Here is a 14,044-nt window from a genome sequence, read left to right as displayed (position 1 = left end):
AAAACAACAACATGCTAATACGCTCAGCTATTGTGTCTGTCAGCGTGACCGCCGATTAAACACCTTTCCAGACGCCAGCCAGTTACCTAGCAACCCTTCTTCACCTCATGGCGCCGCTATTAAAAGCAGTAACAGTCCAAAAAAGGTAAAAATGGATGATTTTTAGCAGCCACTAGAAACATTTACAACTCGCACATATGTCGTGCTCGCCTTTACTTTAATAAAGATTCATATCTGCCCTTAATTTCCCCTAATTTGTGTCTTTTTTCTTTGACTCAACAAATATGTTATAGAGTAAACTGGCCCGAGTGTGTGCGTGGTTAATATCCATCCGTCATTTATCTTTTTATTCCTCTGAGGTGTCACGGGAGGGTAATACTAAATCCTTGAGTTTAATTATACATCACTTAGTTCCGACCAAGTAATTTGATTAGACGAGACATTCCATGAGCACTAATATATATATAGAGAGAGAGCGCTGGAACGTTTTACAGACGATATCACTCCGCTGTACAGGTGTTCTAATTAAGTAACTGATTAGCAACAGCCTGTCTCCCTTCCAATTGTGGAACTATTTGTGTCGGCAGAGCCAAATAAATGATTGTTCCTTAGTAAGTAAATTGTTCTTTAAAGGAAAACATCAACTGCAATGAAGCCAGAGATAATCTGCTTTTATTCAAGCGTTTCTTTTTAAATGTTGTGCCTACATTACCCACAATGCAAGGTTGACTGCTCATATTCAGATGTTTTATGCAAGTAAGTGACATCATTTTCCTTTTGATGCAACAAGACTTTTTTTTTTCTTTCTGAGCAATGACATCATCATTCCTTTGTTCGAAAATGGATTCCCAACCTTCCGGAGGATTTCTCAGGCGATCAGTCCAGTAAAACCAGTGATGGAGGACTGTGATGTTGGGATTTCAAATGCAAAAGAAAGGCCTCTTGGGAGCGAGGTGAGACGAAAAACTGTTTCAGTTACTCAACCTCAGCTCCATTTTTCCCCCCCTCAGTCTTCAGCTCCACATAAGCACATTTGTTGACGGTGAACCGGCTGGAAGGAGCAGCTCCGGGTCCTCGGAGTTTCTCTGCGTTGCTGATGGTCTTACAGTGCAGTTGAGTCAGGAGAGAGGTCACCCAGAGAGGGGCCCCCAGTCTGAACCGGCTCCGTGTGACACACGTCAACAGAAGTACCAACAAATACAGACACAGGCACAAAGCCGCTGTGTCGCTCTATAATAAAATTCTCTCCTTGATCGCTTGCTTGTCTTTCCCTTCCATAAATTAACTCAGTAAAGCTTTTCACAACCATAAAACTTTTCATTTTTCTCTTTTTTTTGTACATTTGTATCATATATTCACAAAAAAGTACTCTGACATTTGACAAACATTTACTTCAAATGACATCGAAGCGGAAATAAAAGCAAAAACAACACGGCCACTGTCTTTTTTTTCTTGTGCTTTTGCTGTTTGTTTTCAGAGCTACGCTAACACAGAGATCGGATAACTCTCCCTGCACAGACAGTGTTGTCAGCTTCTGCTTCCAGTAACAGTGACTCGGCTTCGCCGGTAATCACCTCCTGATTGGGCAGAGATGAACCGCCTTTGTGTGCAGCCGGCTAGCGTCGAGATGGCGGCAGTGCACGTCGAGTTAGCACAGAAAGACAAAAACAAGGTGGCAGATCGGCGCCATGGGGAGAGGACCATGGGAGGAGACCGTTCCCTGAGGGGCTCGTGGGTGAGCAGGCTCAGCCTAGGCAGCCATGGAGACGAAGCCTTCAGGTACCTTCTCCCTGTTGTTGTTTACGGCAACTTGTTTCCCCCGGGACCCCAGTAGGAAGCATTTAGAGAAGGGCAGCAGGAGCCCAGCAAGAGTGAGGATGAAATGATCTGAAGGGTTAGCATTCTGAGATAGCAACATTAGCAGGTCATAGGTGGAAAGCACCAAGTGGAGGGTGGAATAATAGGTAACAGCGAGAGATATTTCACATCTAGCTCAGAGTATAGCCAAATATATGTGAACTTGTTTTGCTCATTTTATGTGATTACTGCTTGTCAACCTTTATCTTTTGCTTTCTGGAGGACTGACATTCCGTCCACTGCAGCTTCTCTGAATCTTGCCGGTCTCCTCGGCTCAGGGGGTCCGTCTCCCCAGAGCTCCTCTGACACATTTACAACAAGTCCTCAAAACCTGCAAAAACTGCAGGAACCCCCCCTCCCTATTTGCAATAATAGTATAGCCTGCTGCTGCCGTACATTCTGTCACAAGCTCCTGTGTTCTCAAGCAGAAGGTAGAAGATGGAGGTATGAGCAACGGTGTGGCAGCTCACCATGGCAGTAAGCAACGGGGCAGATAAAACCCCCCTTCCGTGTATCTGGAGTAACTCCGCAGTAGCGCGACACGACTAAGAGGTTACACTAGCACACAGGCAGGGAGTTTTAAGGAATCGGAGCGAGCCTGGGGTGTCTAAGAGAGGCAGAGACCCTCCGTCTAGGCCACGTCTGGCTCATGCTAACGCTAATGACATCTGTTTGGTACACTTCTCAAAACTGAAATAGAACCAAATCCCAACTGGCACGCTCCTCTGGAAGCGCCCTATTAACAGATGTGGGTGACTCTTTTCCCTGCATTAAAGCGGCGTCTCCCCAGCATGTTAACAATGGCCGGGGACGCCTCTGCACCAGGGAGACACACATATATGTATATATTCTATACTTCTTTTTATTGTTTCTTACTATCAAACCTTGGGTTATACCTCCATCCAGCCATTGATGATTGAAGGGACTCCCGATCCTTATTTCACTGGCTATTTTGCACAGTGACATCATTAACAGGAGACTGGAGAGGGGTTTTGACAGTTTAAACACCAACACGTGACCCAAGGAGGTTTGGGGAGGGGGGGTCCTCACAATAGATCCAAACGACAGCAGTTACCACGACAACTCACCTGTAAAATCTGATCTGTTTGATGCACACACGGACGCTACTAAATCCACAGGTGATTATGATGGACACCAGAAGCAAATTAAAACCAGAGAACGGATTACAAACGTTTGAATTAGCCCTTGCTTTTAAAGTGAAGTCCAGAAACTGATACAAAGTCCAGAAACCGATTCAAAGTCCAGAAACCGATACAAAGTCCAGGAACCGATTCAAAGTCCAGAAACCGATACATGGCATCTAAGACAGGAATGTGAGACGCATGAGTGATGGATTCCTTCTTTATGTCTCCTCGGGTTAAATAATTTCTCGTTAGTAGTCTGTTGGGGCAGGAAGTACAATCGACTGCGCCCCTCACAGAAATCCTTCCTCTAACCGGTCCTCCTCCTGGAGGGGGAAGTCCTCTCTCAACGCCCCATGTTCTCCTCAATGTTCCAAAATTAACAAAGACAAAGAGGGCAGGAAGAAAAAGAGAGAGCAAGATGCATCTTAAAATGTGCCTTCACCTGTGTTTTTAAGCTCTTTTCATTCCGCCTGTTTCTGATGAGTATAATACAGCGTCTTTGCTCAACTGCTTCTGGGGGGGGGGCACCACAGCACCTGAGGGAGAAAAATGATGAAGAAACAGGGGAGGAGTAGGAAAATGGGTCAGGTTGCAGACAGCGTTTGATATGTGTCCCTCGTGACTGGGTCTGTCTCTGTCTGGGGGCTGCGCTGCTGTCAGGAGTCGGCATGGGGACGGTGGATGCACGGGGCAGTTTCCGGGGTTAAAGGTCGAGGCGTAGGGTGAAGGGTGGAAGGTTAGCCCTGGGTCTCTTTGCCGCTCTCCCGTTCCCGCTGGCTGCTCTTGCTCATCTTCATTTCTGTCAGCTGGATGTACCGCAGGACATTTGTGTCTGAGACAAAGTGGACAGGCGGCGAAAGGGCTCGTTACTCCGGCCAATGACGACTTACAGCAGCGTTTGTTAGAAACACGGGGGTGAGCCTCACCTGTGGGCTCGCGGTTCTTGGCGTCGCGCAGGTAGCGCAGGGCACATTCGTAGTCGCCCAGGTGATAGAAGGCGATGCCTGCTCGGTACATGGCCTTGAAGTGGTCCCTCTGGTGGCTCAGCACCTTCAGACAGTACTCCTTCACTCGCTCGTAGTTGACCAGCTCCGACTGCAGCAGGCACGCTGGAACGATAAGATTTTCTCAGATTGAATACAAAAACAAGACGAGCGTTTACCAGAGATGAGGAGATTCTCATCTGTTTTTATAGCGTGGGTAAATCTGGTCGCCACAGAGCCTCCTCAGGACGGCTGTGAGCTGACTATAAATAGCTAATAATGGCTCACAGCGAGAAGACTCAAAACATGGCGCGAGCGGTTTAAGCTCCGGGGCGAGAGCGTAAATGTCTCATTTCCAGTTTGTCATGGCAAACAGCAAAATGGGAGATAATTCTGCAGGCGGAAGCCGGATGCTGTTGTGTGTAACTCGACTCGGCCGACATCTTGTGCCTTTTTAAGTGGGAGCAAACCAGAAAACTTACTCTTTTCTCGTGAAATGCGCTAATTTATTCCCACAATGGTGTCCTTAAGCGGCACTATGAGATCTACGGTCACAGCTATGGTCACAATAACTTTGTTAGTAGCGACTTGCGCACAAACGCCTGAGCTTTTAGCGCGGCGAAGCTTTTAGAGGCCTGCTGATGCTCTGATATCTGATCGCTCAAACACTATTCCTCTGCTGATCACAAGCACTCCACTTTAATTCCTCCTATGAACGCATCAGAAATCCGTCCCATTGACCTCTCTGTTGTTTCAATGTCACCCCTCCATCAGTGTCTCCGTCCCTGCGCCCTGCGTCCGCCCTTGACGGCTCGCTCTGCGCATGGCATGAGTCAGGCGCCATTAGCTGGGAGGCAGGGTGAGTCAGGACTGAGAGACAGAGCGGAGGGAGAGGCAGGCGTGACGGACAGTAGGGGGCGTGTAGAGAAGAGTGGCGGAGCTGAGACCCCCGGGAGACAACAGGGAAAGTGTGTGTTAAAAGCTGCCAGTGATCGTCTCCCTGTCTCCCCCCGGGGACGCCGCGGAGGGGTGCGGCCTCGCCCGTCAGCAAGTGCAAAACACTAAATAATTCACCGTGGACATCGGGGGGACGGACAATCGATGTGTTTTGGTATTTCATGGTTAAAGTTGAGGCGTTGGGTTGCTGCTCGCAGCCTGGCGGCCACAAACATCGGCCCCGCCGCGTGACACGCGTTGCCGCATGGTTTTTGTCGTACATCTTATCAACCTTGTCTATCAGCGCTCATTCTAAAACCCCGGTGTGCATGTGAACATACTCAGAGGTGTGAAAAAAACTCTACCAGGGTTAAAAAAGCGTGACCGTATAACCGGATTTGCCTCCCCGTCCACTCGGGGATGGATTTTTAGATCGACGGCCCCGGCTTGTCAATCGGATGCTCCTGGCTGTTCTTGGAACGGACGGAGGCTGTTTTCATTTCTACGCCAACAAAGTCCAGCTTTGATGGCGTCCTCCACAATCGAGTTTGAAAATCGTGTTTTTTCTCCACAATTCAGATGGAGCAACGGCCGTTCAGCTGCCGGGTCAGAGCGGTGAAACTGAAGCTGCTTCCCATGGTCTGGAGGACAGGTCACCGTGGCCCAGTAGGGCTCGCCTCAGATGGCCTCTGTCCGTCTGCACGCCGCTCTCAAGATTCCACTCCTCCGCTTGTTTGGAGCATTTTCACCATGAATACGCACCCATCCATCAACATCCTCCAGCAGTGGATGAGGGCGAAGCCTGCCGAGGATTCGGTTACAGTCCATAATGGACTAATGGCCGAAGCAGTAGGAGAATTCACTGCCGCGCACGCACGAGCGTGCTCGGGTTGCACGTAGACACACGCAAACACGAATCTGCCCCGATGACAGGTATACGTCAAACAGATGAGGCGATTAAGTGTTGTCCTGGTTGGAAATATTGCTGATAGGTGAATACACGAATAGACACAAACACACGCATAAAAGCAGAGTGCACGAGTGATGACTGGCCGGCCGCACCCTTCTGGCCCATTAAGCAAATGGATGCCGGCGCAACGACGGAGTGTGGTGAGATGCATTAGGGGTGCGATAACGACGGGATGATTAGAGCCGCACGGGGACACAGAAAGAGTCCCCATAAAACTCATAAACCACCATTACTAGAGCCAGGCAGCCACAGCAGGGCCAGGGACGGGGGGTGGGTCCAACAAGCCCCCGGAAGACAGGAGTCCGTCCCAGGGTTTGTACCGTAACGTGATGCCAGAGGAGAACAACAGAAGACAAAGACGAACTTAATCTGACCGGGATAAACATCACCCCGGATCTAGAGGGGGTGGATCACTTACTCTATAGTGGCACAAGAGTTCCTTCAGCTAACATTGACAAACTCGTCTTTTTAATTAATGTTACAATGCTGAATGCGTGCTTTTCTAATTTGGGAATTTTGTAAAATAACGACAAGTGACAGCTGGTTGCTTACTTAGTGTCAAAGATCTGACAATCTGGAACCCATAGATATGCCAGAAGAGCGGTCCCCTCTCTCTCTCTTGCTCTCTACCTCTCTCTCTCGCTGTGATTAGACTGAATAGTAAATGAGAGATGCCTTGAGCGGAAGTGGTTAACACATGCTCAGCAGCCCCGCTGCTTTGCCTGAAGCGTGTCTGGAAAAGAAAAACAAGATCCGGCACAGAAAGATTACGTTCCGGAGCTGAAAAAGTACCAAGTGTAGAGGATGGATGGAGAGAGAGAGAGGGAGAGAGAGAGAGAGGAGACGCGATGAAGGACGGGAACGCAGCTGAGGGAAAATGACCACAGACTTTGTGTCCAAACAGCACAGAGAGCCAGGGGGGGCTTCTTTTGCCTAACTGTCAATTTCATTTATCCTCCTCCTCTCTCCTTCACCTCCATCTCTCCCCCTCCTTCCTCTCCCTCCTGTCCATCTCCATCACTCCAGATGCGACACCGCCGTCCGGCTAATTTAAAGCCACTAGTGGCCCCGGTGATTAGTCTGCTGTCCATCACCTGGTAATTAGTTCTGCAGGAAGATAATGGCAGCTGGAGAGGGCCATCACTCTCGCTCCATCCCTGACCTTTGAGATTCACTCCTTCACACTTCCTCTGCTTCTCCTTTAGATTCTGGAAAAGAGCCTCTTTACATTTACAAATATGTGAAACCTTCTGTGATTGGGCGTCGCTGCCTCAAAGCAGCTCCTCATTACTCCGGCTAATTTCTGTTTCTCTGATGTGGGCTTTTAGATCAGGCCGACTCACTACTTTCAAAGAACGGAGGTTGAGGACTGGTTGTAGCTGTGGTTCTGAATGAAATAAAGCAAAAATCGCATCCACATACAGCACATTGCCCCTTTACCCTAAGCTCTAACGCTAAGCTAATTAGCATCATAGATTGAGGGTGGGATCTCGGTCATAACTTCAATGTTTTGTTCAAAAGAGGTGAAATATCCCTTTAAAAGCTAAAGAATATTTTCCATTCATCTTTGCGACGCTAGCCCACCAATGTTTTCTTTGCATATTCCTCTTAGCATTGACCCCACCGTGCATGGAACCTGCTGGTGATTCAAAATTAGCCAGGATTAGCTGTATTGATCCATTACCTTCCGCTATCGAGGTGCCTCGCTCTAACTTCTCTCCTCACTCCTACATTGTTCTGTTCTCCTAAAATAGTGGCTGAGTCAGGATTAATGCTCATCTGATTAAATATTTATCTCAGGAGGAAGCTATCTATTCATGCATTCATCTAAGATGAAATCATTTAAAGGTCTCTCCAGAGCACTTCGTGGCTCACAGAACTGGAGTGGTGCTGCGACTACGAGAGCATAAAAAGTTCTAGAAGTCGTGGTTTTTATTTCATTACCGATGCCGTACTTTTTATGAGGAAAGACGGAGAAGTTTCTATTACTCTCCCGAGTAAAAACAGACACCGAACAGCGGATAAGTGAAGTTTAATAAAGCATAAAAAGAGCTTTATTGAGGCTCTGACTGCAGTTAAACTGCCTGGCATTATTCTGTGGCCCTTAGCAACGCTATAATCTGATTGATGATGTCATCCGTGGACACTGGCCAGACTCTTTGCCGTCAGCATTGCAGATTATGGATGTGGCTGCTGTCAGACTTTATGTTTCCATCAAATTTAACTGCTCTCGAGTACATTTGTTTCTTCGGAGACAGAAACTCAAAGGTCGGCAGGAGATTCAAACTTGTGAAAATGACCATTAAGCACCCGGAGTAGAGGGCGACTGAATAAGATCAAAGAGAGGATCTTATAATTGGGTGATTGATCTTTGGTGTCTACTGTTTAAGGTCCAACTCGCTCTGTTTGATCCATTCAAATGTCAGTTTTCAAAAGCTTTGCTCTCCCTCTTCATCCAGACTTCCCGGCACTGACCTCCAGCTTTGGATGTACTGACGTGTCCAGTGTCAGGCAGAGCAGACCACGCACGGCAACCTCAGATACCGCCCAGCAGGTCTGAGGATAAATCTAAATAGCCCTTTGGTTTACTCTGCAGTGATATGTGCAAAGAGCTACAGCAAGCTCTCATTACTGACGGCTTACAGGCAGATCTCCTCTATCTTGTGGCTGCACTCGCGCTCTCCCAGGGTGTTAGAAAAGGCCATCGTTCTCAGCCTCCTCCCAGCCGCTGCCACCACTTCTAACCGTTGGCCCAAAATAGGTCTGATGGACACTTTCAATTTATTCAGTTCTTCTCGCAGATGTCACAACTGTCGCTCACGAGAAAATAACGCAACAATCACATGTACACCGTGTTTTAAAATAGACCCCTGAGCAGCATCGGTTCTGACAGGAGCTGTTTAAATACAAATATCTGTCCTTCAGCCCCTGGATGGATGGATGGATGATGGATGAGTGGAGGGATGGATGGATGGATGGATGAGTGGATGAGTGGAGGGATGGATGGATGGATGGATGAGTGGATGAGTGGAGGGATGGATGGATGGATGGATGGGCGAGTGGATGGATGGATGGATAGATGGATGGATGGACGAGTGGATGGATGGATGGATGGATGGATGAGTGGCTGGATGGACGAGTGGATGGATAGATGGATGGATGAAGGATGGGTGGATGGATGGATGATGGATGAGTGGATGGATGAGTGGATGGATGCATGGATGGATGAGTGGATGGATGAGTGGAGGGATGAGTGGATGGATGGATGGATGGATGGATGGATGGATGAGTGGATGGATGAGTGGATGGATGAGTGGATGGATGGATGGATGGATGAATGAGTGGATGGATGGATGGATGGATGGATGAGTGGATGGATGGATGAGTGGATGGATGGATGGATGGATGAGTGGATAGATGAGTGGATGGATGGATGAGTGAATGATGGATTGATGGATGGATGAGTGGATGGATGAGTGGATGGATGAGTGGATGGATGGATGGATGGATGGATGGATGGATGGATCCATCAGTGTCTCTCCCTTTAAATTCCCCATACCAGTCGTAATTCATTCCCATGCAATTTCTCTTCCTAATAACGATTATCTATTGTAATCAGAATGTTTTCAACCACCCGACCGAACTGACGCCCCCCCCACACACACACACATGCACACACACACATACACACACACATACACACCCACTCCTCGTGACCAAGCCGTCATTCATAATTTAACATATAGACAGTGATAAAGCTCTGATGTCACACAACAATTAACTCCGACCCTCCGTGCTAGCGCTAATGCTAAACCTCTAAGGCCCCCCCTCGGCCGTTCCCCGCCTCCCCGCTCTTTTCTCCGCTTTCTGACAGATGGCTGAAGCTTCCTTTCGACAGGGCTCGTCGGGAACAGCCGGAGCTCGGAGACCCATCGCTTGGGTCGGGGTTGGGTTTCTCAGAACGGTTCTGCTGCCTCCCCCGTTCCCCCCAGTCTCCCCGTTTCTCCCGCTCTCCATGGCTCTGCCTTCATTCGGAGCGCGGTACAGTACAGAGAAGGTACAGTGAGTGCTACAGTAGGGAAGGCGCCAGTCGCACCCGTGACAAAAACGCCATCTGCAGCCCTGGCACGCGCACGCCGCAGCTCAGTCCGTCCCACTGATGGCGGGCGGACAGGAAAAACACCGCCTCAACAGCCCTCTTCACTCCCCCCCTCGCCCTCTCTTTCACTCCTACACCCTCCTTCAAGCACATTTCATTTCCAACCTCTTGCTTCCACAGCCCCGCTCTCTCCCCATCTCAACCTTGCTCCAACCTTTCCTTCCCCTCTTCTCACCTCATCCTCCCTTCCTCCTCCTTTATCTCGCAGTGCCACGTCTCCCCGGCGACAGAACCGGCTCCAGGTGGAGTTCTCTGCTCTTTTCTGCTTCTGTGAGCGCCCACGGCGACGGGCGAGGTGGACAGGTAGACTCCATTAAACTATAACACGCGCTTCAAAGACGGGCGGCAAACGTGCCGACGACCGCCTCTAATTGCGGGTCAAAGGTCAACGCTGAACAAGATTAGGCAAATTTCAGGCGGGACAGCTGAGCTCTGGCATCAAAGCTGCTTCCAACCCCCCCACCCCTCCTACAACAGTTGCTGGGTGGAATCCGTCGGCTCATGTTGCTCGTGTCGCACAAAAAGGTGGCCGGTGTTTGTGAATCACACCGTTGCGCCCATCACCTCCCGATGGCGCCGACTTATCTCTCATTCACAGATTGAGGCCAGCCGAGAGGAACAAAGGAGATTTCTGTCAGAGATCAGAGGAAGTTAATGAAGAGTCAGACTGACGGATCAGGACTGTCTCCGTGTTTTATGTCCCCTCCGGGACCGAAGGGAGGCGAGAAAGTTACGCATATCCGAGTTATGGAGCCGTGTGATGCTATGCTATGCTATTTAGCTATATCATATCTACACAGTCAGCACAATACAAACGTAACCTCTGTTGCTGTGTTGCTACGCGAAGGCAGAGACTGACCAATCAACTGGCAGCTCCCCACAGTAACCGGCGCCTGTGCTAACTGGACAGGACCGCAGGAATACACCCCCATCACTGCTGGATAATGAGGATTGATTCTGCTGCTCGGCAGCTCTTTTCTACCTTTGCCCTTTAAAAAAAAGGGGGCTCCGGGTCCACTTTTCCTCATTTTGACATGGACAGTGGGTCAGATGATGGAAGTCTCCCCTTCTCCTGTTAAACCAGAGCGAGACAGCAGAACCATGACGTGTTACCGTTGATTGTGTTTTCAGTTTTGATGTGAGGAAACTCAAAAGTCCTGGCGACTGATCCCATCACGTCCAGCGTGACACGGCACACTGATCCAGAGAATCATGGGACTTGTTGGGACAATGTCTCCAGTCCGCAAAGCATGCTGGAAACTATGCTGTTGCAACAATAGGGAAAAGGCCCAGCTATGGTTGCCATGGCAAAGTTGGCCCCCTGCTGTGATCTAGCACCCCCTGCCCCCCAGCTCTCTCTACAATCCATTTCCACGTCTCTCCTTTACCGCTCTGTCTTTCTGTCCGTCCATCTGTCTCTCCACGCACGGGCCACTGCGTCTCCTTTCCCAATTTTTTTTGTCACGTTTCCTGCCTCCTCTTATTCTTCCCTCCCCCATCTCTCCTTCATGCCACAGTGGCCTCCCCACAGGCTACAGACACGGCCTGAACGCCACGCGACCTTCCAAGCATCATGGCAGGATGACTGGGCAGAGGCTGGGGGCACCAGGAGACTCATCGTCACCACCCAACATCCTGACATACATGTAAAGCATAGTTTGCACCATTGGTCACACACTGCTGGATGTTAATAAATAGGTGTATAACTGACAGAAATCAATGAATAGCTAATCCTAAAGTCAATGCGTCCCCCTGCTATATAAAACAATGATGGAAGCTTGAGTCATCAGCGCTACACTAATGACTGTAGCAGCGCTACAACCTGCTATAATCACAATAAAGGCACAATCGTGACTTATAGAGCTCATTTAGTACGTTTGAAGCTGCATTTTTACATCGAGCCCTAACGTCGGATGTTCATTTCATTTGGTAAAATTGGACAAAAACATATTAAAGTGAATTTTTTTCTTATTGACGGGATGTTTGGTTTTGGATTCTTACAGTTCCACATTGTTTGACTGGAATATTAGCGGGATGCTAGAAGACAATCATATCCGCTTATGTAGGAAAATAGATGTTATTTCCCAGCACTTTTACATTTTAACAGCCAGATGTCTCATTAAAATAACAATAAATCAAACTAATTGGATATGTTTTGTGCTGCTTAGATGCAGCTCTAATGAAAGGTCTGTTCGCACATGAGCACAAAGTGGCTGTAATTACTACAATAATATAACAGTGGGCTCTAATGAGTTCATGTTTTCCGGCCTCCAGGAGCTCCGTTAACCCCTTAATGAAGTCACTGCTGCCATGAGACCAAGCTTTAGATCTTCTCACCGTCAGACCCACCTGGTGAAACGTTACAGCAGCTTGATGAGCTTATCTCAGCCACACAAAGAGAAGCTCATGTGACATCATGTAATACCTGTTTTTTGGGTTTTTTTGTTTTAAAAAAAATAGAAATACTGAAATTGGCACATAAACGATAATGACGGCAGCAGTAGATGGTTTAATTATGATGCTGGGATGCATTTGCCATATTTTTCCTTGGCATCTCCAGCAGATGTATCCATTTTCCTTGTTATTAGAAGCAGCATTGTTTCGCCTGCCTCAGCACTAAAACCCAGGGGTTGCAGAATTGGATTACTATAGTGTTAACCCGATGAACTGGAACCAACCCTGTGGCTGTGCAGTGGGGGGGTGCATCCTGCCGGCGCGGCTCACCTGTCAGGCTGTCGTAGCACTCGATCTCGGTGCTCTCCACCGCCCTCCGCTGCTCTTCTGTCAGCTTGGACGCGGCTTGGTTCAGCAGGTTGACCTCCGAGCCCGTCGTCCCGTCGACAACTTGCATCCCTTTGAGCTGCAGCAGCGCCCGATGGTACTTGCCGATCGCCTCCCGGAATTTCTTCTCCTTATAACATCGGTGGCCTTCCGCCTTGAAGTCGATGGCTTTCTGGATTTTCGCCTCCATCTCCATTTCAGCCGAGCCGGCCCGATACCCGCAGCTGTCAGTTCCGGTGGCCGTTGTGAGGCTCCGTCCAACAGTCTCCGGGTAGCTTTTGAGACTCTTCAGCTGCTTGGCTTCCATGTCTCTCAATGAAAGCGGCTGAAGCGGGCCATGGTGCTCGGACACGAAGGTGTGTTTTGTCGGGGAGGACTGGAGCAGCGTGCTGTGCATAAAGAATGCGGGATGGAGAGCGAGGAAGGCTGGATAGGCGGCGGCGAGACTTCTCGATAAACAACCCAGAAAAACTGGTCCGGACTCGTCACCAGAGGCTACAAATGCTTTCAATCGAAATTCAAAGGACGCGTTCAGTTACGAAGAAGAAAATAAAGCTTAAAACCACAGACACACACGTTCTAAATAAAAGGTGCAAATCGAAAAAGAAAAAAACCCCATAAACAAAACCGTTCTTTTCCTCGCGGACGGAAGGATTTCTATAGCAGCCTCCGATGCACGCGCAGCATCAGCACCACGAACAGCGCACGCGACAGCGTCCTGCCGCACAGCATTGTGGGAGAAAAAAAGCGAAGTCGTGAGGCGTTGCAGCAGTCCATCTTTTTACATGACAAATGAAGGAAGACGCGAAATATCGATTATTTGTCGCGACCTGTTATGTAGAAGCCAAACTTACAAACTAACTCTGAGTACATTGACTCGTGTTTTTCATCTCAACAGATACAAGTCCGCCGCATTTATTTGCACTGTCAGTCACCCCGAGTTTGGTGATATTTAAGTATCTCGGCCCGAAGGACTTGCCGATGACGTCACTCTTATTGTTAGGAATTGGGTGGGTGGATGTCACAAATTAAAATTTGATTGAAGTCGATAATTAGGCTCTTACTTCCAATTGATTTCCTTCAATAAACATTAGATTGTGGCCAAAGTGAGATGGTTCGATGGGTTCGGCTGATAAGGTTTTCAGGGAGGTGAAGACGGACAATAGGAAGCTTCAGGCGCAATGATGACAGTGACCCCCAGTGGCCGCGGTGT

The 14,044-nt window shown here is 48.7% G+C and overlaps 1 protein-coding gene across 1 annotated transcript; it reads right to left on the bottom strand.

Moving 5' to 3' along the window:
* Nucleotides 1–655: 655 nt before the first annotated feature.
* ttc9b (tetratricopeptide repeat domain 9B) lies at nt 656–13,607 on the bottom strand. Its single transcript, XM_057049996.1, has 3 exons — nt 12,775–13,607; nt 3,929–4,111; nt 656–3,834 (listed from the first exon to the last, which is right to left on the bottom strand). The coding sequence occupies exons 1-3, from the start codon at nt 13,226–13,228 to the stop codon at nt 3,740–3,742; spliced, it is 732 nt and encodes a 243-aa protein (XP_056905976.1). The 5' UTR covers nt 13,229–13,607; the 3' UTR covers nt 656–3,739.
* Between the last annotated feature and the right edge of the window lie 437 nt (nt 13,608–14,044).

Source organism: Takifugu flavidus, chromosome 12, assembly GCF_003711565.1.
Source record: "Takifugu flavidus isolate HTHZ2018 chromosome 12, ASM371156v2, whole genome shotgun sequence".
Lineage (NCBI taxonomy): Eukaryota > Metazoa > Chordata > Actinopteri > Tetraodontiformes > Tetraodontidae > Takifugu > Takifugu flavidus.
This window is presented reverse-complemented; position numbering and strand designations above follow the sequence as displayed.